Source organism: Schistocerca nitens, chromosome 8 (assembly GCF_023898315.1).
Source record: "Schistocerca nitens isolate TAMUIC-IGC-003100 chromosome 8, iqSchNite1.1, whole genome shotgun sequence".
NCBI classification, from domain to species: domain Eukaryota; kingdom Metazoa; phylum Arthropoda; class Insecta; order Orthoptera; family Acrididae; genus Schistocerca; species Schistocerca nitens.
In genome coordinates this window covers 606,757,106-606,781,611 of record NC_064621.1, presented here as the reverse complement: position 1 = coordinate 606,781,611, position 24,506 = coordinate 606,757,106, and the positions used below count along the sequence as shown (strand labels likewise).

The following is a 24,506-nucleotide window of genomic DNA, read 5'->3' as shown; positions in this document are numbered from 1 at the left end:
TAGAGAACAACTAGTTACTACCCAGTGAGCAACAGCACAACTGAAAATTGGCATCATTCTTCAAAGACTGCACTGATGGGTCACAAAACAAGTCAGACAACTGGCTGGTCCATGGTCTTATTTGGTCTTCATATCACTTACATAGCATACTTGGATTCATTGTCAGCAGAGCAAAGCACTTTGACTGTCTAGTGAATTTATTGATCCAAGTTCCATACAGTTACATGATCACAACCAATCAGACTTCATTTGTCACCTGAGAGAACATATTGCACACGTATGCCCCCATTAAGTGTCCAGGCACAGAATGATACCTATCTACTTGAATCATGACTTGCAAACATGCACCATATGTCATGTTATGTACATATGATGTCATGCTATTGCTACAACCTCAATACACAGGCCCACATTGTGCGTTCAAAAGAGGAGCACATACTCTGGATATATTATTAAATGGTAAAGCTACAGCAGTCTCAATAAACAGAACTAAACCTACAAACGTGTTTCCAGAAGTGCTGCCTACTCTTGTGCCACAAAACCAGCCTCAGCCTCAGGGACAAGTACAACCATCTGAAGCAGATTCTCTACCTGAGCACAGAACACATTCTGGATCTTGAGTGCACTTTCCTGCACAATTTTTAGACAATGCTCTGCTTCTCCCTAGGGGGCTGATGGAACAATCAAGATTTTTGACCACTGTGCTTATTTTTCACAGCTGTCAAAGAGTTCACACACCAGCTGCTAGACACACAATTGTTCAGCATTGGCAGCTGATGTTTTTTCCCCCAACTTTCCCTGAAAGTGACAGTGTAAGATCTTCCTTGTGAATAGAGACAGATCTCAATTAGCACTATTCTAGTGCTTAACTAGTCTCCATTTCTTACAGAACATCATCTTTTGTGTCCTGTATTTGTTGATACTTGTTTAATGCTCATGGTTCACATATTTTGTGTGCTATTTTGGCTGATTTGCTTGCATGCACAAATGTAATCTGTTCGGATGGTTATTTGCTTTAGCTGCACAAACATTCTTCATGTGCCAAAGAAATATATATGTAATCTGTAGGAAAATCAAATAAGGATTTGAAATGTGATGCAACACAGTGATGTTAAAAGTGAAGTTTACTAATAAAAAATGACATTATGACATCATTATCATAATCATCACTTGATTGACATCCACAGATGGAAAAGGCCTCCTGTAATCTTCTCCATGCATCATGACCTTCAGCTACATGTTCCCCTGGCATTCCAGACTTTTTTCGACATCACCTTCCCACCCCTCAATTAAAGGCATCTTGGCCATTCCCTATCTTACATAAGCCAACAAAGAATATCAGCATATTCTACTATGTTCTTAGCATAAAAGAAGACAACACACCACGAAAGAATTATCTGAATAGGATGGATATTGGCATATGTAGTGTACATGTACAGGCAAACAAATAATAACAATTTCAGAAAAATTCAATTTATTCAAGAGAAAGAGCTTCACAAACTGAGCAGGTGAATAATGCTTTGGTCCACCTCTGGCCCTTATGCAGGCAGTTATTTAGCTTGGCATTGATTGACAGTGTTGTTGGATGTCCTCCTGAGGGAAATTGTGCTAAATTCTGTCCACTTGGCATCTCAGATCACCATAATGCTCCAAAAAGTCTACATTGGGAGAGATCCGGCAACCTTGCTCCCCAAGGCAGAGTTTGTCAAGCATGAAGACAAGCAGTAGAAACTCTCGTCGTGTGCGGGCGGTATTATCTTGCTGAAGTGTAAGCCCAGGATGACTTGTCATGAAGGGCAACAAAACAGGGCATAGAATGTCATCAACATGCTGATATACTGTAATGGTGCCATGGATGACAACCAAAGGGGTCCTGCTATGAAAAGAAATGGCACCGCCAACCATCACTCCTTGCTGTCAGACTCTATGGTGGGCAAAAGTTGGATGGTATCCCGCTGCTGTCTAGGTCATCTCCAGACACCTCTTTGCTGGTCATCAAGTCTCAGTTTGAAGCAGGACTCATCACTGAAGACAATTCTACTCCAGTCAATGAGCTTACAGAAGGAAGATACGTCTGGAGTCGCTCCAGACAGTGGTGGGATACCAACCCAACTGTCGCCTGCCATACAGCCCAACAACCAGAAGTGATGGCCTTCACTGTCATTTCTTTTCATAGCAGGACCTCTTTGGTTGTCACCTATGGCATCCTTACATTACAGCAATACGTTGACAATATTCCACTGTTTCGTGGCCCTTCATGGCAAGCCATCCAGGACTTACATTTCAGCAAGGTAATGCCCACCCGTACATGGTGACAGTTTCTACTGCTTTTCTTGATGCTTGCCAAGCCCTATCCTAGCCAACAAGATCACCAAATCTCTCCTCAACTGAGAATGTTTGGAGCATTAAGGGCAGGGCTCTCCAATCAGCTCAGAATTTTGACAATCTAATGTGCCAGTTGGACAGAATTTGGCACAATCTTTTGCTACTGACATTAAGTTGTACTTGTAAGCAAAAACATGAGAGCACTTTATAGAAAGCTGTCATCAGAAGAAAGGAGAGTTCAGTGGGATATGAAGTAAAGCATTCAGGAATAAATCACTTGATAATGGGAGAGGAAGCAGAAAGGATAATGGCAGGGGTAGCTAATGAACAGAATATGTAAAACAGAGTGTTTAGATGAAAAACTACCACAAAACAAAAAAGAATAGAGGAGTATATTAGACCTGTTGATAGGCTGATGAGCTCTGTGGCTTTTTTTCTTAATTATGATGCAATATGAGGCAGAAGAACAGATTTACTTAGCAAACTCAGAGGTAGAACAATTTGCAGCAGTGCTGATAACACAATAAAACATAGAAAATTTGGAGTGTTAAGAATTGAAAGCAATTTTTTTGTTGTGAGGAAAGGTGGACAAGAAAATAAATGATGCTTAGAGATATAATACAAATGATGAAGGAATGAACCCAAATGGATGTAGTTAATGAGGTGATGGGTATAACATCAACACCACAAAACAGTACCAATGTCTAGAAACAGGGACTGATGACCTCAGATGGTAAGTCCCATGGTGCTCAGAGCCATTTGTCTAGAAACTGTGTAGTCATGGCAAATAGAAAAGGAAACTAAACCATGCATCTGAAATGGCACACTTGCAGGGAAACTAAACTTTAGGATGAGTTTACATCAATCATGGGGGGAGTAAAGAGAAGCATCCAAGCAGAAAATCCTGTGTTTGAACAAAGGCAACAAATAGGTCTCCACATTGAATCACTTACCATGAACAAACATCATGCATCAAAATTTCAAGACAGAAATTACCAGTTTATAAATATTACATGTGTATTAACAAGTAAAATGAATATTTAAATTGTATCTACTTGTAAACAGGTTTGGTGGAGAGAAAGCAATGCTCATACAGATTATTTACAAACGTCTTTGGGAAATGTTTATGTCACATTTACAGTGTTCTACCACAAAATGTCTTCACTCCAATTTCTATTAAACCTCAATGAAAGTGAATAATTGTTATATTAAAACTCAATAAAAGTACAATTGTATCATAAATAATACAACAAATATCAATTCAATTTTGAGTTTTTTTTAAAGAATCATTACATTTATAATTGAGAAAACAATACTTAATACGAGGAAAGCTTTCTCACTTACCTATGAATATTATGCTGTTGAGCCATCCTTTAGTCTGTGTGTTGAGATTGAGATCACATTGTGCTGATGGGAGAATGAAAGACATGGAGATGACATCCATTTCCTCACTAGTGCTAACAAATCCGCAAACTGTCAGGAGGAGGTAGTGGAACTTTCCGTAACCTGAAGATGAACACATCTGACAATAATCTTTTCCTGCACAAGAAAAACTTATTATGTCATGCAAAGTTAATATATGAGTGTATCTCTCCAGTTAGAGATCAGAGGCACGTTTGTTTTACTTCCAGACAGGTATTACTTCAACAGTGTTCACTGAATTTAGAGCAGCTGAAATGACACAGAATAATGACATGTCACCACAGAGATATCACAACGAGGCAAAAGCAGGACCAAATTTGGATGTTATTTTGTCAAACTAAACTGCTACTTACACTATTTTCTCATGGTGTGAACAGATAATATTACAATATGTTATCACAATATTATAGTGTTTCTCCTTAAGGTAAAAAGATGGAAACATGAGAGTCTTGTCCACTTGAGAAGGTTGCCTTTTAACTTTTTCATATGACAAGTAGATGGCTCTATTGAGATATGACACTGATATTGTTTTAAAACCTGTCATTTATTGTTGTTAAAACAATGGCAGTGTAGAAACTGGGTAACTTGTTTGTTTACAGCAGGAGTTTAGATTATCAATGCTGGGGGAAGAAAAAAACCTGAGGCAATTCACTTGAAGGTTCTTTTTGTAGGATGATTTTTTACAAATATTGTAAAGGCCTAACTCAAAACAATTGCTCACACCACTTCACTCAACTTTCAATAATCAATCACTTTCAGAAACAACTGTTTACATTTGGTTTACAAATTTTCGTCATGGTTACTGCCAGAGGTGAATTTCAAGAAGGATGACCAAATAAGCTGTTTCCATGAAACATCAATGCTGTAAGCAACACGACTGAAAAGAATTGACACATGACTTTTTTTTAGATTAGATTAGATTTACTTTCATTCCAATTGATCCATAGTGAGGAGGTCCTCCAGGATGGAGAACATGTCGGAAAAACAACAATACATGACAAATATTTACAACTAAAACAAATAAGCTGATGTACCATTCCACAGGTCCCAAGTGGAATGATCGTCATTTTTTAATGAACACCATATGAAAGAGTCACTTTACAAATACTAATGCACTGAATTTAAAATAAAATAGTTTTTAATTTATTTATAAGGTAATAATTGTGTAATACAACTACTGTAATAGTTATTTACAATTAATACATTACTGCACTGAAATGGTGCAGAAGTTAGATTGTACTTACACACACACACACACACACACACACACACACACACACACACACACAGAGCTACATGCAGTTGGCAGGAGAGGGGTGGGGTGAGGGGTGGGGGGCATCAGGAAAGAAGTAAGATGACTGTGAGTGCATTGGTGGGATAGAGAGCTGTGCTGTGCTGGAGTGGGAACAGAGATTGGGACAGGTTGGTGAAGGACAATGACTAATGAAGGTTGAGGCCAAGACAGTTATGTGAACATAGGATATACTACAGTTCAGATGGCACAGGCTGTGAAGCAGTTGTTAAAATGAAGAACATTGTGTTAGGCAGTGTCCTCAGCAACTGGATGGTCCTGCTGCTTCTTGAGATAGTTTTTTAGTGGCCATTCATGAGGACAGACAGCTTGTTGGTTTTCATACCCAAGTAGAATGCAGGACACTGGTTGCAGCTTAGCTTGTAGATCACATGACTGGGAGGTTAGGAGATGCTTAAGACTGTACAGGAGTAAGTGGTGGTGGTGGTGGTGGTAGGTAGACAGACAATCCTTGTGGTTCAAAAGACAGTGGTGGAGCCTTTGTCAGCAGGTAGGATTATTAGGCCCAGATCAGTATTTAGGGGATGGACTGTGGTTTACAATGGGTCACCCTCCTGTAACATTAACTTTTTTTATATAGAAATAACTAATACCATGTATACTATCTACTCTTGTATAGGTGAACATTTTATCAGATGTCTAACTGAATGAACTTCATATGATTTTGTGTACAATGTGTTATGTTTCGGGTTAAAATGTATAAAAAGAAATTAATTTGTTAGTACTCTGTATGTACAGTTAAAATTACTCTTCTTTTAAAAATATTTGAAATTACGAAATTTCTGGTATACTTAAAATTCATATTAGTAATTGTACAATCTAATGTGAATCATTAAATTTATTTCTGGTTTTATTTACAAAATAGTGATATATTTGAGCAAAGATTCTTCTATTGTCAAGAACGTTTGTGAACTCTTTTGCTTTGTAAACTCTTTTGCAATGTAGTTAGTGCCACAGAATGTAGGTAGTGCCGCTGATGGAAGTAGACATTTTTCTAAGTTTCTCAACAACAATGTAATTTGTGGTGTGATAGAAGTGAAAACAGTAAAGTCAGTGTGATTTGGAAGAATGGGATAAAATAAAATATATTAATAGCAACAAGCAAATCATCATCAGTTATTCATTTCAACAAGAACCCGCAATGTTATAAAAATTACAGCCTCAAGAACGTACCCCTAGATACAACAAAATTTGGAGCCAAAAACAACAAGAAGATAAAATCAAGATAAGTAAAAAAAAGTATCTCTTTTGTATATCTTACACCTCCCGAACAAGTGTTGTCAACAGATTAATTTGTGTACGTCTGGTAGTGGCCCAAGACTTTCTGCAGCAAAGTTATCACCTCCAAAAATGTAAAACATGGTATGATCAGCTGTACAATCTTAAACCTGAATTGATGGGATTGCTACATTAGATTTGGTGAATACAGCTGGTATGAGAAGTTACAGTAGATTTGATGTTGGAACTGTTCTTCTGAACCTGGTTACATTTTAAATGATGGAAGATCAGAGGATTTATGAAATACCACTGTTTTTTTTTTTTTCAGAAGAAAATACGTTTACTTTGGGAGCACATGAAGAGTGAAACTACCTAATGAACCATTCTGGAACTGAATGAATTTCGAAAACATGGACACCAACGACCGACGATGGACACAGAGATAAATACAAAGGGCATTCAAAAAGTTTTGCACATTTGTCTCTAATTTTTTTATTTTTTTAAGAAGGAGAATGGAATTTTTTGTGAACTACTTGGGACATTTAGCTATGAGTTGGTATATAAACGTATTTTCTTTTATTTACAGGTGAGCCATAATGGACCATGAAGTAGATGTCAGGTTGTGACAACGATCGGTGATGGATTTTCATTGACTTTTTGGAACCTGGCTCCACAATTAACTGGGACCATTACTGTTTGTCATTGGACAAGCTGCAATGTGCTATCAAGACCCACAGACCACAGCTTCAGGGTCAGCTCATCAGACTTCACCATGACAATGCCAAACCCCATACAGGGTCAGCTCATCAGACTACACCATGACAATGCCAAACCCCATACAGCCCTTATGGCACAGGAGAAAATCAGGAAAATGGGTTGGAAAACTGTTCCTCATTCTCCCTACAGTCCGGACTTGGCTCCGTATGATTTTTGCCTCTTTGATCGTCTGAAGGTCCACCTGCGCAGTAAAACATTTGATAATGAGAAAGACCTTATTTCCTGTGTCAAGTAATGGTGTAAAAGTCAATCCCCAGAATTTTACCAAAGTGAATTTACATCATGGAAAGAATATTGGAGGCTATATTGAGTAGGTTCAATGTACAGATAAATGTTCCAAATATGTTTACAAAAAATTTCATTCTCCTCCTGCAAAAAATAAAAAATTTAGAGACGACTGTGCAAAACTTTTTGAACGCCCTTTGTACTTACATTCTAAAATTTCTAGTTTATCATGGAGAATGATTCAGAATCTGGTGTCAATGACAGAGGTTTATCAGTAAATATGAGCACATCTCTAACATGATCAGATATTAGTGAAAGTGTTTCTGACAGTGTAAGAATGTCGACAGCATTAGAAAAGAGGTTTTCAGACTTAAAATCAAAAACTGACAACCCTCAGGTAGAAATAAATCCAAGAATTGAAAATTCTCAGGCAGAAATAAATTCAAGAATTGAAAGTATTCAGGCAGAATTAAGTTGAAATTTGAGCCAACAAACTGACAGTTCTCAGGCAAAACTACAAGCTGTAAGTCGAAATTTGAGCCAACAGATTGACAGTTCGATTTCAAAGGCTGTGAGTGGTTTAAAATCAAAAATCAATGCAAATTTGGGGCAGATAGCACAAACTAAGCAAACTTTCAAAAAGTGGCAAATTACTTTTGAGTCAAGTCATAAAGCACTTAGTACTTGACTGTTGAGGGCAAAATTGTAGATTTTGAAACAAATTTAACTAATGAAATTTCAAACGACCAGTCAAAATTTAAAAATATTGCTGATTTTGTAAATAAGGAAAATTCTCAATTGAGAACTGAATTTGACCAGATGAAATGATTTTTTGGAAACAAAATTGATACTGACAGAAAGGTCACAGAAATTGGTAGTAGGGTAGTTAATGTAAGAAAAAAAAAAAACTGTAGATTTTCTCTGCTTCGAGATGACTAGGTGTTGTGTGTCTTTCATCATCATTTCCTCCTCATTCACTCGCAAGTCGCCGTAGTGGCGTCAAAGAACTTGTGGAGCGGCGGCTGAACCGCCCCGCGAGGGGTCTCCCGGCCACCGATGCCATACGCTCATTATTCATTATTAGTAGTGTTAATGGGGTCTGGGGAAATTTCCCAATTAAAACTTACCCAGGAGATAACAAACTACACCCAAAAGACATTTCACAATTCTGCAAGGAACAGTTCAGTTTTGAAATGTCTCACACTGTTAAGATAAAATTTATAGAGAAATTACTAGATGGTGAGGCACTTTCGTGGACCAATCAGCATTATGTATTTAACGGGGGTGGACCATGAACAAGAGATTAGAGACATTTGTAATGACATCTGCGGGAATCAGAACCATGACAAGAACTGTAAACTGGTCGAAAGTTGTCTAGGAAAAAGGGGACATGAGAAAATAGGATATTATTAAAGAATTTACAAGGGGATTCTATTCAAGAGAAGTAGTGTAGATAGTGATGTATGGAAATTGTGGTGTCATTGCCAGACACCACACTTGCAAGGTGATAGCCTTTAAATCGGCCGCGGTCCGTTAGTATACGTTGGACCTGCGTGTCGCCACTATCAGTGATTACAGACCGAGTGCCGCCACACGGAAGGTATAGAGAGACTTCCTAGCACTCGCCCCAGTTGTACAACCGAGTTTGCTAGCGATGGTTCACTGACAAAATACGCTCTCTTTTGCCGAGACAATATTTTAGCATAGCCTTCAGCTACGTCATTTGCTACGACCTAGCAAGGCGCGATTATCAGTTACTATTGATATTGATTCATGTACCGTCAAGACCGACGTTCTTCATTAACGGATTAAAGTTAAGTATTCCACCAGCTACGTCCATTTTTCTAAATTATAATTTCCTTGTCCTGTTCCAGAACTCACGCCAGCCTGCGTGAGCTAAAACGCATGCCTTTCGGCCTCCTCTAGTAACACGGTGTTGGCTCTCCTGCCAACCAAAACTTTGGCGACGAGGCAAAACCGCGATCTTCTTTAAACTGCCCTGATTTACTTGTGTAACGGTTTCGCCACAATCTCCAGATGTACTGTCCGAATTTTATCGCTTACAGAATCAGCAGACGCAGGCCTTACTGGATGCCCTTGGACAGCTCGTCCAGCGTCAACGGGCAATGCAAAACGATGCGGCAGCCGCCGCTCCACCGCTAACGCAGCCACAACATGCTGTTGCACCAACTTTTCGACCTTTTGATGCTGCACTGGAAAGCTGGACGGAGTGGTCACGCCAATTTGGATTCCATCTCGCCGCCTACAGAATTCAAGGTAACAAGCGGCAGTCTTTTTTGATATCATCCGTCGGGGTGACCACGTACTGTGTGATAGTCAAATTATTTCCCCGACGCGACATAGCAACTCTGTCCTACGATGAAATTTTGTCTGCATTAGATGCATGTTTCAAAGAATCAGTCAATGTAGTTGCGAAAAGGTATACCTTCTTTCGTACAAAACGTACGGCAGGTCAAACTAATTGGGAGTGGATTGCAACTTTGCAAGGCCTTACTAGGGATTGTGCTTTTGAGTGTCACTGTGGACTCCCTTATTCAGATACTATGGTATGTGATGCAATTGCACAGAACATTTCTGATGTTCGTATAAGGGAACAGATTTTGAAACTAGTCAATCCCTCCCTTCAACAAGTGATGGACATATTGGATCAGCAGGACACACTTGACTTTGCTCAGGAATCATTTGAAACTTCACCAGCCGTGTGTCAGGTTAACCGGCCCGCCGGGCGAGCTGCACGGAGCAGTAAACATCCGTCACGCCCGGCCGTGCCACTGCCGCCAGGCTCTCAGCCACGTGTGCCGTGCAGGCAAGCAAATGCAGTGCTAAAATCATGCCCGCAGTGTGCTACTAGACATTCGCATGAGAATTGCCCATTACACCAGGCTATTTGCTTTTTCTGTCATAAAAAAGGACATGTTCAGAGTGTTTGCCAGAAAAAGCTCAGATCGGACACTCACAACCATTCCAGGCCCTTTGCTTCGCACCGAATTCGAACCAAGGATACTCAGGCTCGTGAAACTTCGCCCATGGAAATTCATGTAGTTCATTCCACTCCACTCAGTGCTACTCTCTCTAACAGTGACTGTGTTCATCCCACAAATAGTGTGCGTCGACATCGCCGGAAATCCCGTCAAGTCGCAAGTGATTATGTACCAGTGTCAGTTCACGTTGCACGAGACAGTCGCTCTTGTCGTCAGCAGGACAATAAACTTTTTGTAGACTTGGACATTAACGGCAAAGTGATACCATTCCAGCTCGATACCGGAGCTGCAGTTTCACTGATCAATCAAGACACTTACAAACTGCTGGGCACACCTCCGTTGCGTGATGCAAATGTTAAGCTAACTAGCTATTCAGGTCAAAAGATCCCTGTGTTAGGACAGTGCAGCCTTTTTGCAACATACAAAGGACAAACAAAACTTGTGTCATTTTACGTCCTTCGTTCTTCTTCTGCAGTGAACTTGTTTGGTTTCGATTTATTTCAGTTGTTTCACTTGTCTATAGTAAATCAGGTCCTATCAGTGAACCAGACTGTGCGTTCAGACAGTGTTTCTCGTCTATGTGAAGAATTTGCAGACATTTTTGCACTGGGCCTCGGTTGCGCTAAGAAATATAAAGCACATTTGGAACTGAAAGTAATCGCACAACCGAAATTTTTCAGTGCGCGCAATGTTCCCCACGCATTGCGTGATGAGGTCGCAAAAACATTACACGATTTGGAATCACAAGGTGTAATTGAACGTGTGCAGGCTTCTCTCTGGGCATGACCCTTAGTAATTTTGCCAAAACCTTCGGGAAAATTGAGACTTTGTGTGGACTTCAAGGCAACAGTGAATCCACAACTAGTGACTGCAACTTTTCCTTTACCCCGCCCGGAAGATCTTTTTGACAAACTGTGCCCGGGTAAATATTTTTCGAAGTTGGACCTAGCAGATGCATATTTGCAAATACCGGTGGACGAAGACTCCAAGCGCGTTTTGGTGGTTAACACGCATCTTGGTTTGTATCGATTCAAACGACTGCCATTCGGGTCTGCATCCGCCCCTACATTGTTTCAGCAATATCTCCAAACTGTTTGTGCGTCGGTCCCTACTGCAGCAAATTATCTGGACGATATTGTGATCTCCGGAAAGACGGAAGAAGAACATTTGGCCAATCTCAGAACATTATTTCAGGTCTTGCAACAAAATGGTCATCGCTTGCGGAAGGACAAATGTGTGTTTTAAGCTCGTGACTTGCCCTACCTGGGAAATGTACTCAATGCCCAAGGCATACATCCCAGTCCCGAGCACCTCCGTGCCATACAAGACTTGCCTTCACCGCAGAATTTGAAGCAGCTACAGAGTGTGCTGGGAAAAATTAATTATTATCACCGTTATATCCCACATGCCTCTTCCATTTCAGCTCCGCTTCATCGCTTACGCTGTAAAGGTGTTCCGTTCGTCTGGATGACGGAATGCGAACGCACCTTTCACCAGTTGAAATCGGCGTTGCTTTCCAATACTTGCCTTATACCATTCGATCCCCAGAAACCCCTTTTGTTGATGGTGGATGCATTGGATTTCGGGATTGGTGCTGTGCTTGCGCACAATGATGGATTGCACGATCGCCCTATTGCCTTTGCGTCCAAATTGCTCTCGTTTGCGCAAAGAAATTATTCACAGATCGAGAAAGAAGCATTGGCTCTCGTATTTGGTGTTACAAAGTTTCATGATTTCTTTTATGGTCGTCACTTTACCATCATCACAGACCACAAGCCTTTGACATCGCTTTTTCATCCGAACAAGCTTGTACCTCCACGTACAGCGCAGAAATTCATTCGCTGGTCTATTTTCCTCTCGCAGTACCACTACGATATCTTGTATCGGTCCAAAGCTAAGCACGGAAACGCTGATGCGTTGTCCCGTTTGCCTGTTGCTGAGGATAGAGCATTCGATTCCTCCGAACTTGCTTGCATGTTCATTGATTCGGAAACCGATGATGTGGTTGAATCGTTTCCGATTGATTTTTGTCATTTAGCTACTGCCACAGCTGCTGACCCTGTCCTTGCTACCATTCTGCATTTTGTTGCTACGCAATGGCCCTTGTCAAAGTCACGGATCGGGGACCCGTTGGTTCGTCGATTTTTTGCTCACAGGGAGAGATTTTTTGTTCGACGTGGTGTTTTTCTGTTGCGTTCTGATAATGATCAGTCCAGGGTCGTGGTCCCACATTCGATACAGTCCTCTGTCTTACAGCTTCTCCACCAAGGACATTGGGGTATAGTGAGAACGAAACAACTTGCTCATAAGCACTGTACTTGGTTTGGAATCGATGCCGCGATTACGAATATGTGCTCTTCTTGCATGGTGTGTGCCGAACAACAATCAGCCCCACCACGGAAATTCTTTGCATGGCCAAAAGCCACTTCCCCTTGGCAACGCTTACATATCGATTTAGCTGGTCCATTCTGGAATGCTCGATGGTTGGTTGTGGTAGATTCATTCAGTAATTTTCCTTTTGTTGTCCGGATGTCTTCCACGATGTCATCTGCCACCATCCAAGCGTTATCTGCTATCTTTTGCATTGAAGGTCTTCCACAGACTATTGTTTCCGACTATGGCCCACAATTCATGTCCACAGAATTTCAGTCATTCTGCAAGGCCAATGGTATTCAACATCTGACGTCCGTGCAGTTTTCGCCACAGTCAAACGGTGCCGCTGAACGATTGGTCAGGACTTTCAAGTCACAGATGTTGAAGTTAAAAGAGTTGCATTCTCGGGAGGACGCGTTATTGCTCTTTTTGTCCTCGTATCGCTCTCAGCCCCGAGATGGTCGCTCGCCGGCTGAGTTGCTCCACGGTCGTCATCATCGAACCTTGATGTCTTTGCTACATCCGCCACATTAGGTTCCTGTTCAGTGGCAGACACCTGCTTTTGCTCCAGGCGACGTTGTCTACTATCGTCACTACCGAGGTTCACGGCGTTGGCTAGCAGGGCGCATTCTTCGCTGCCTCGGACGCACTATGTATCTGGTTTTGGGGGCCTCTGGTGAGGTGCGTCGGCATCTCAATCAGCTGCGCCTCTGTCGTCGCATGGGATCTGCCGCTCATCGTCTGCTTTCAGCGACGGTGCCGTCCGGTCAGAGCCCTGGGGACTCATCTACTGGCTCGCCTCGGCCCCAGGTGTTACCGACGCTGCCTTCCATTTTGCCCCATGGCTACGCGCTGCCGCCTGTTCTCCCGCTGGTGACGCCCGCAGTGGATGCGTCGCTGCAACCGCCGGGTGCCTCCCTGGGTCACGCGCTGCCGATTGCTTCCCGTGACCAGTTGTCCTCCGACATGGAACTCTTGCCCGCTCCCGACCATATGTCGTCTTCGCCCGTCGTGTGCCCCGGCCCGATGGAGGTCGACCCTTCGGCCCCTCCTGTCTCTCTGCGGGTGCATACACCACATGTTGGCGTGCACCCTGGAGCAGGTTTTCAGGCGTTTCCTAGCTCCCCGCAGTCCAAATGGCAGGGTGCGGGTGGCACAGCCTCGCCTGTTGTTAGGCTCCCCACCTCGACGCATACGTCAACATGGGGTCCTCCCCACAGTGGACGGAAGCCTTATGCCACAACCGTATGCCGATTTGCGGGGGAGGAATGTGGTGTCACCGCCAGACACCACACTTGCTAGGTGGTAGCCTTTAAATCGGCCGCGGTCCGTTAGAATACGTCGGGCCCGCGTGTCGCCACTATCAGTGATTGCAGACCGAGTGCCGCCACACAGCAGGTCTAGAGAGATTTCCTAGCACTGGCCCCAGTTGTACAACCGACTTTGCTAGCGATGGTTCACTGACAAAATACGCTCTCTTTTGCCGAGACAATAGTTTAGGATAGCCTTCAGCTACGTCATTTGCTACGAGCTAGCAAGGCGCCATTATCAGTTACTATTGATATTGATTCATGTACCGTCAAGACCGACATTCTTCATTAACAGATTAAAGTTAAGTATTCCACCAGCTACGTCTGTTTTTCTAAATTCTAATTTCCTTGTCCTGTTCCAGACCTCACGCCAGCCTGCGTGAGCTAAAACGCGTGCCTTTCGGCCTCCTCTAGTAACACGGTGTTGGCTCTCCTGCCAAACAAAACAGAAATTATGTTGGTCAGATCAATACATTGATGTACTCATCAAATACATTCTTGAAAGTTTTGGCCATTGTGGAATTCAAAAGTGCATCCAGAAAATCCAAGAGAATGTATACTTTAACAATATAGCCAGGAGAGTTAGAAAAATTTTGGCAGCTTGTGACAGGTGCCAAAGAGTAAAAGTATCCAACCAAACTTGTAGAGGATTGATGCAGAACATCTTGCCAAAAGAACAACATAAGTCAGTCGCTTGGACTTATATTGAGCTTAACCAAGACCAAAGGAGGCTATTGCTACATCTTTGTCACGATTGATGTTTTTTCAAAATTCATTACGTTATACCCTCTTTGCAAAGCAAACAGTAACAGCATTATTTCAAAAATCAGAGGGGGACTATTTTGGCAGGGTAGGAAAACCCTAGAAAATTTTATCAGATAATGGGGCTCAATTTACTTCTGGACCATGGAAAGCTTTTATTGAAGATGAAAGGATAAACCACATTCTTATTTCAGCCTATTATCCATCAGGAAACCCTTCAGAGAGATACATGAGAGAAATTGGGCGATTCTTTAGAACATACTGTAATATTAATGATGCTAGTTGGATTGGCTGTGTCGAGAAATTTGAAAATGTTATAAACAGCCTGCAGCATTCCTCAACAGGTTTTTCACCTTATGAAATACAGTAAAATAGCACACAACCACATCCAATTAGTGATTTCATTGATTTCCCTGTCTGCAAACTATTAAGTATTCAACAGAGAGAGGAAATTGAAGGAAAACCATGAAATCTCAAGGTGACATAAGGAAACATAGACATGACAAAAGATTGAACCCTACACAATTTAAAATTGATGACTTAGTCCTTGTTAAAACACAAAAGAAATCTAAAGCCATCTGCAGTGAATTAAAAAAGTTTTTTGACACATACATTGGACCTTTCACAATTCAGGACAACCCACATCCGAATGCTTACCATCTAGTCTACCCAAGTTCTGGCAGACTGTTTGGCCTATGAAATGTGACTGAACTGAAACTGTATAAGAAAATGTAAGAAAATCTTTTGAATATAATAGAGGGAAACATTCCACGTGGGAAAAATATATCTAAAAACAAAGATGATGTAACTTACCAAACAAAAGTACTGGCATGTTGATAGACACACAAACAAACACAAACATACACACAAAATTCAAGCTTTCCAACGGTTGCTTCATCAGGAAAGAGGGAAGGAGAGGGAAAGACGAAAGGATGTGGGTTTTAAAGGAGAGGGTAAGGAGTCATGCCAATCCTGGGAGTGGAAAGACTTACCTTAGGGGAGGAAAAAAGGACAGGTATACACACACACACACACACACACACACACACACACACACACATACATACACAGACACAAGCAGACATTTCTCCCTTAAAACCCACATCCTTTCGTCTTGGTGAAGGTATGTTCTCGAAACTTCAACAAATGCCCATACCGAGCTACTGAGCATCTCTCCTGCAGAGTCTTCCACTGGAGTTTATCTATCATCTCCATAATGCTTTCACAATTACTAAATGATCCTGTAACGAAGCGCGCTGCTCTCAGTTGGATCTTCTCTATCTCTTCCATCAACCCTATCTGGTACGGATCCCACACTGGTGAGCAATATTCAAGCAGTGGGTGAACAAGTGTACTGTAACCTACTTCCTTTGTTTTCGGACAGCATTTCCTTAGGATTCTTCCAATAAATGTCAGTCTGGCATCTGCTTTACCGACGACCAACTTTATATGATCATTCCATTTTAAATCACTCCTAATGCGTACTCCCAGATAATTTATGGAATTAACTGGTTCCAGTTGCTGACCTGCTATATTGTAGCTAAATGATAAAGGATCTTTCTTTCTATGTATTCACAGCACATTACACTTGTCTACATTGAGGTTCAATTGCCATTCCCTGCATCATGTGACAATTCATTGCAGATCTTCCTGCATTTCAGTACAATTTTCCATTGTTACAACCTCTCGATATACTACAGCATCATCCGCAAAAAGCCTCAGTGAAATTCTGATATTATCCACAATGTCATTTATGTATATTGTGAGCAGCAACAGTCCTACGACACTCCCCTGTGGCACACCTGAAATCACTCTTACTTTGGAAGACTTCTCTCCATTGAGAACGACATGCTGTGTTCTGTTATCTAGGAACTCTTCAATCCAATCACACAATTGGTCTGCTCTTACTTTATTCATTAAACGACTGTGGGGAACTGTATTGAACGCCTTGTGGAAGTCAAGAAACACGGCATCTACCTGGGAATCCGTGTCTATGGCCCTCTGAGTCTCGTGGATGAATAGCGCGAGCCAGGTTTCACACAATCGTCTTTTTCGAAACCCATGCTGATTCCTACAGGGTAGATATCTAGTCTCCAGAAAAGTCATTATACTGGAACATAATATGTGTTCCAAAATTCTACAACTGATTGACGTTAGAGATATAAGTCTATAGTTCTGTAAATCCGTTCGACGTCCCTTCTTGAAAACGGGGATGACCTGTGCCCTTTTCCAATCCTTTGGAGCGCTAAGCTCTTCTAGAGACCTGCAGTACACCGTTGCAAGAAGGGGGGCAAGTTCCTTCACGTACTCTGTGTAAAATCGAACTGGTATCCCATCAGGTACAGCGGCCTTTCCTCTTTTGAGCGATTTTAATTGTTTCTCTATCCCTCTGTCGTCTATTTCGATATCTACCATTTTGTCATCTGTGCGACAATCTAGAGAAGGCACTACAGTGCAGTCTTCCTGTGTGAAACAGCTTTGGAAAAAGTCATTTAGTATTTCGGCCTTTAGTCTGTCATCCTTCGTTTCAGTACTATTTTGGTCACAGAGTGTCTGGACATTTTGTTTTGATCCACCTACTGCTTTGACATAAGACCAAAATTTCTTAGGATTTTCTGCCAAGTCAGTACATAGAACTTTACTTTTGAATTCATTGAACGCCTCTCGCATAGCCCTCCTCACACCACATTTCACTTCATGTAATTTTTGTTTGTCTGCAAGGCTGTAGCTATGTTTATGTTTGCTGTGAAGTTCCCTCTGCTTCCGCAGCAGTTTTCTAACTCGATTGTTATAGTACGGTGGCTCTTTTCCATTTCTTATGATCTTGCTTGGCACATACTCATCTAATGCATATTGTACGATGGTTTTGAAATTTGTCCTCTGATCCTCAACACTATCTGTACTTGAGACAAAACTTTTGTGTTGAGCCATCAAGTACTCTGAAATCTGCTTTTTGTCACTTTTGCTAAACAGAAAAATCTTCCTACCTTTTTTTAATATTTCTATTTATGGCTGAAATCATCAATGCAGTAACCACTTTATGATCACTGATTCCCTGTTCTGTGTTAACTGTTTCAAATATTTCGGGCCTGTTTGTCACCAGAAGGTCTAATATGTTATCGCCACAAGTCGGTTCTCTGTTTAATTGCTCAAGGTAGTTTTCAGATAATGCACTTAAAAAAATTTCACTGGATTCTTTGTCCCTGCCACCCGTTATAAATGTTTAAGTCTCCCAGTCTATATCTGGCACATAATTATTCCGCATTTTAGCCTTCAAATGTTGTAAAAAGTAATTTTGAACATTTGAATTGTAATTTTGATGTTGTAGAAATATTACCAGCTCAAAATTGTTTCATAAAATCACATAACTAATTAAATTATGTAAAGATATTCAAGAGTGTTCTGGACTGAATAATAAGAACTTAATTGTTAACTGTATATATATTTCAGAATTGCACTTGTAAAAGATCGTTAATTTCAGAAATATCCATTATCATTGCACTTGTTTTAATTTCTACTAAAGATCTGTAATGTCAGTTTTTGCTGGATTAACTTATTGCAATTGTAACATCAAACATGAAATAACATAATAATGTCAAAGAACGTAATTGTTAAAATATGTATAAATACACCTTGTCCAAAGCCTTGGTGTATGCAGTTGGAGTACTACCTGGTGTGTTTTGGTGCCTGTGAAGTTGGGACTGTCAGCTGTTGTATATATGTGTGTGTAAATAAAACAAATGTTGTCAACATATTAATTGGTGTATGTCTGGTAGTGATCCATGTCTTTCTACAGCAAAGTTATCAACTCCAAAAATGTAAAACACGGTACGCTCAGCTGTAGTATATTAAACTGGAATTGATGGGATTGCTTATGTTACATTTGGTAAATGGAGTTGGTATGAGAAGTTATGTTAGATTTAACGTTGGAGCTGGGCTTCTGGACCTGGTTACATTTTACTGTAGGCTTCCATAAGCAGCACTTTACCATCCCTCTCTCCTACCCAGCTAACCCCCCCCAATACTCCTCCTTATCCCTGTCACCCCGATTCCTTCTCCCATCATGCATTACTGCTCCCAGTCTGGCTTGGCAGTCAGAGACTGTGTGTGTGTGTGTGTGTTGTCTAATTCCAATGAAGGTCTTTTTGGTCGAAGGCTTACATGGTTGACAATCATTTTGTTGTGCCTACCCTGTGGCTCAATATCTCCGCTATATGGTGAGTAGTAATCTACCCTTTTCATAATATTGTCATTTTCCATGCTGGATTTTCCATTGTTTGGTTTAACTGAAAACTCTACATATTCTTCATCATGACAATGCCCGTAGTCACACAGCTTGTCAAATAATTCTACATCAAGTAATATTTGATGTAGAAAGAACACAGATTTAATGTCAGAGTCACTGTATTTATCCAAATTCTTGGCAAATGACTTCTTTCTGTTTCATTATGTCAAACAGAAACTGTGGAGCAACTGATTTTCATCTCAAGAAGCTGTGGAATCCTTCCAAAACCAAGGATTTGATGAGGTTCTAAAGTCAGTGTGGGGAAAAAAAGTTTCCAGAATTAGTTTGAATGTGTGTAAAAGTGTATAAATTTTTAGAGCAAATATTTTGAGAAACAATAAAACAATTTGTATGAATTTTTTTCATTAAAACTTGGCCCTTGTACAGTTGCTTATTGCATCACTACAGAAAAATAAATTAAGAATGAACTTCATTGTAAAACAGAGTGGTCAGGTGAAAAAAATCTAGCTGACAGATTCCACAAGAGCTGTACCAAAAGTAATACAAAAATGTTTATAACTGGTTTAATAACTTATATACCTTCTTCAAAACTACACATGCAGTCGCAGTGACTCTTCAGACATTTCAGAATCTGTTTCCCCCTTGGATGTGAATAGTCCATTTCGAACAGAATATCTTGAAACTAAGTTCTTGGCACAGGTTCATTAAATTTACAGAATGCAATAGTAGGTGTATGGAAGTGACACTTCCAACACCATACATGTCCACAGGTGGACAAAGAAATTTCCAGAAGGAAAACCAGTACTAAAAACAATGAGCACAGTTGAAGATGATTAACTGTAATAACTAATATGAATCATCAACAGTGGATGAGGTTATTCACATGAATGGACAGGTTTTTCTATACTACTCCACATAGGTAGAACACAGTTTATGGTTGCTCACACTGGCAGTAATGCAGAGACCGGAGGTTGTTGATGGCGGAGTTCATGAAGTATGAACAGATAACCAAAAAATAAGTCCAGAGCATAGCAAAGTCATCTGAAGCACACACAAACAGTCCAGGGAGCAATCCAAATTGGAAACATGATACAGGCAATATCAAAACTCTTCTGATAAGTGGCGCTTGCTGAGGGCTTCTATGACTATTGAGAGACTGACTGACAATCTCACATCAGCAGACATCTCTACAATATGCTTATGGCTGTGGTGGTGCCCCTTGGTGAGCAAGCTGTAGCCAGAGTATGAAGTCCAAGTATCCCTGACCTGTTATTTATGGTGAATTTGAATTACTGTCGGATACTAAACATGTAACAAAATGTGAGAGCAGCAGCAGAACCAAAATGTGGTGCAATGCCATACAGAAAGTGGTGGGAAGCTTAGATTTCAGGTCAAGAAGGTTTACTCAAAGCATTTCAAAACAACAGCTGCATATTTTTTCTCAACTGATTATGCAGTATGAAACATGGTCATATCTTTAATATTGGGTAATAAAGTATAACTACATAAAATATCATCACAGCTATTCTCGAAGGTCAAATAAAAGCTACTGATCATCTTAGAAATTTGTGGTGAGCTTGTTTCATGGCAGGGGTATTATTGTTCTTGATTTTCTGGAACATGATAATACTATGAGTACACTGAGACAATCAAATTGAAAAGCCATTAGGGATAACAGCTAATCTTGTAATAACATACTATCAGATTGTTTCTCTTTGTTATGTGCATTAGCTCACATTTATCTACATTTTAAGGGAGCTGCCATTCAACACCACACAAAACCAGGAAAAGGGACGACTTGACAACTGGATGAAAATGGTAGGACCAAGATTTTGGATCATGGAACAAATCAAAAATGGTTTAATCCCAAATGGAAGTGTAGAAATAAAGTTCTGGCAGAAGCCATCTAATATACAGGAATTTGAAAAGGAGCAACAGTTTTGAGTGCAGGTCTTTTACATGCGTCTTCCATGGGGATGTGATCCCTGTTGCAAGGGGCTGGGATTGGGAGTGGCACAGGGAGGGATTAGGATGTTATGGAGGTTGGAAGGGGGGGGGGCAATAGAACACCTCTTTATGAAGAGTGGGAAGGAGCCTGGGTAGGATGTCCCTCATTTCAGAGCATGATGACAGGTAACCAAAACCCTGACAAAGGATGCTGTTCAGTTGTTCCAGTCTGGGATGGAGTAGGTGACAAATGGGGCACTCCTTTGTATTTGGCTCTTGGATGTGGTGGGAGGATTGAGGATGTGAGAGGAAATAGCATGAGAAATCTGTCTGCAGATTAGGTCTGGGGGATAGTCTCTCTCTATGAAGGCCTCGGCAGAGGACCTGGTGAAGTGGATGGAAGAAAAGGTGTTAGGTTGTGAAGGAATGAAGATAGAATGTCTTGGCCCTGAGTCCAAACCATAAACATATTATCAATGAATCTGAATGAGACCAGGATTTGTGGCTTTGGGAGGCTAAGAAGATTCCTTCTATGTGGCCAATAAACAAATTGGCATAGGAGGATGCCATGAGGGTGTCCATGTCTGTGCCACAGATTTGTTTGTACACCTCCATTTCAAAGGAGAAGCAGTTATGTGTTGGGATAAATTTAGTTAGGTGTATGAGGAATGAGGTAGTGGGTTTGGAGTGCAAAGGGTGTTCAATTGCAGCAAGACCATGGGCATTAGGGATGTCGCTGTATAAGGAAGCGGTATCAACAGTGATAGTAGGGAATCATGTGGTAAACGGGTGGGGATGGTGGAGAGTTGTTGGAGAAAGTGGTTGGTGTCTTTGACATGGGAGACTAGATTATGCGCAATTGGTTGGAAGTCTTGGTCATTGAGAGCTGAAATCCCTTCAGTGGTGGCACAATAACCAGCTATAAGGGCTATCCAGGATTGTTGCATTTGTGAATTTTGGGAGCATGTAGAAGGGGGGATGTGCGGGGTATCAGAGGGATGAAGAAGGAAATGGATTCAGGGGAGTGGTTCTGGGAAGAACCTAAGTCTTTAAGCAGGTACTGGAGGTTGTACTGGACAACACTCAGAATTGCAAAAGGCACAAGTGATCATAAACTGAATATGATAGATCAAATAAGAAAGAAATGAACAGTTTATGTGGAACTACTGCATAATTATACAGAACAATGCAGCACGGGGAAATGAAAACAGCATATGAAATAAACAGCAAAAGTACAGAGGCTCAGGTTTTTCCCCCCATGCTGCACCACAATAATGATTTATGGTGTACAATGGAATCTGTGGATTAGACAACTAAGTAGAACTACAATGAGAGTTCATAAGCATAAATTTTTAACATATTAAAACTGCAATACTGTGAAGAAACACAGTGAAGCAACAAAGTGAATATTAAGCATCAAGTTATTGAGAACAATCTCACCTGTTAGTTCTATTGCTGTCTCAAAGTCTGCCTTCTCTGTGCTGCTCTTTGTCTTTTCTTGGTCAGCCTTAGTTCCCAGGCCTGTGAAACAATAAGATATTAATTTCTATAATTTCTGTTCTTCTAGATGTCAAGATTAATACATGGAACTATGTTTTGTCCAATTTTATGCCCAAAAAAATATAACTTTGATACCACTGCTACCCCTAACTACTACCATGATGACTGTGCCATCCACATCCACCACCACAAGAAATTGCTGCACAAGTATCACTGGACCAGAGCCATGAACACTTGCAGCCTTTCTCACTCCTTATGAACCACTTCTGATGTCTGTCAGAGACTGTTCACACCCAAAGGCATTTCTTTTACCACACAAACTTTTTGACATAATATAAAGCTCCTGATGTTGCCAGTGTGTCTACTGTATAGATGTTACAGAACTGGTTTTAATAGTTTCAGATAATATTTTGTTTATAATGAATTTCTTTCTTATGTTTAGTTTATAAAAATTATACAGTATTCAAACTGATCGTCTAAATGGCTATCCCAGTTCATGTTTCTAGTTGCAGGCTGATTATCTAACAGCTTTCAGGGGCAGCAAAAATTTGATTTTCAATATATCACAGAATTGTTGACCAAATTTAAAAAATTAAAATGCTGTCATAATCTAATCATCAAAAAGCATAATCTTATCTTAAATATTTAATGCAGTAAGACAAGTATTACAGTTAGGAACTGTGGCATATTTCTTGATGCAGAGTAAATGGCTGCATGCAAATACCCAGAGAATATTCATCTACTGGTTTAGAATGAAAGCACTTGTTGACTTGCAACAAACTTTACACATAATTTCAAACCCTTATGAAACTGTTTCTCACTGAAACCCCCTAAAAACTGATGAAAGGCCAAGAAAATGCATTCTTTACTACATTTTTGCTTTTCATGCAATAAAACTAGTGCATCAGGCTTAATGTTTTAATTTATTACTTCTTTACTATGAACTCTCTTCGCAACACAATTTGCATACACTATGCAAATATACCACTGAATTTATCTGCAAAATTATATTCTCATACGATATATACCTTAAGAGATATGACATTAGAAACATTGAGATTACTGAGTAACTAGCTTTTGCTTAGAATGGGGTGCAAATCACCCTGGCTATACTCATCCAGTTTTTGGTAATGAAACTTTAAATATATTTTCAAACCTTTTCTAACTTTTTTTCGCTTAAGATCTATAAAATCAAATATTTTATAATGCATTTTTAAAATAGTGATACATTTGCAGCTGTTTTTTTACATAAGAGTTTGATTCTTTAAAGAGTAAGAGGTTTATCAGTACATAACAAGGAAGTTAAAAAACAATTTGTAAAAAGGAATAAAGTTAAATATTTCAGTAGGAAAGCAGTGTTGAAGTGTTGTATAACATTTTGTTGTGTCACAGACTGAGATCTCTAAAGCAATTAGCTTTATTATCAAAGTGGAGTATGTATAGTATTGCTTTGTGCCCTAAATTGGTGTTATAATTTCCAGCCAACCTATTGCTCTTGAAAACTGTGTACCTTTTCCTACCACAGTGTGGATTTTTACTCCTGTAATACAATTAAGAAATGAGTTGAACTCTCATAACCATCTTGCCTCTAGAAACCAGATGGCAGTTATAAGAGTCGAGGGGCATGAAAGGGAAGCAGTGATTGAGAATGGAGTGAGACAGGATTGTAGCCTATCTCCAATGTTATTCAGTCTGTATATTAAGCAAGCAGTAAAGGAAACAAAAGAAAAAATTGGAGTAGGAATTAAAATCCATGGAGAAGAAATAAAAACTTTGAGGTTTGCCGATGACACTGTCATTCTGTCAGAGACAGCAAAGGACCTGGAAGAGCAGTTGAACAGAATGGACAGTGTCTTGAAAGGAGGAGATAAGATGAACATCAACAAAAGCAAAACAAGGATAATGGAATGTAGCATAATTAAATCATATGATGCTGAGGGAATTGGATTAGGAAATAAGACACTTAAAGTAGTAGATGAACTTTACTATTTAGGGAGCAAAGTAACTGATGATGGTTGAAGTAGAGAGGATTTAAAATGTAGACGCAATGGCAAGGAAAGTGTTTCTGAAGAAGAGAAATTTGCTAA

General features: G+C 40.3%; 1 protein-coding gene across 1 annotated transcript in view; it reads right to left on the bottom strand.

The window, feature by feature from the left end:
- The window catches only part of LOC126199086 (synaptic vesicle glycoprotein 2B), a 388,030-nt gene that overhangs the window by 41,200 nt on the left and 322,324 nt on the right, over positions 1 to 24,506 (bottom strand). The window contains exons 4-5 of the mRNA XM_049935833.1: positions 22,360 to 22,440; positions 3,670 to 3,831 (exon numbers count right to left, since the gene is read on the bottom strand). Coding sequence (XP_049791790.1) covers positions 3,670 to 3,831; positions 22,360 to 22,440 — 243 coding nt within the window. The remainder of the gene's footprint in view (positions 1 to 3,669; positions 3,832 to 22,359; positions 22,441 to 24,506) is intronic.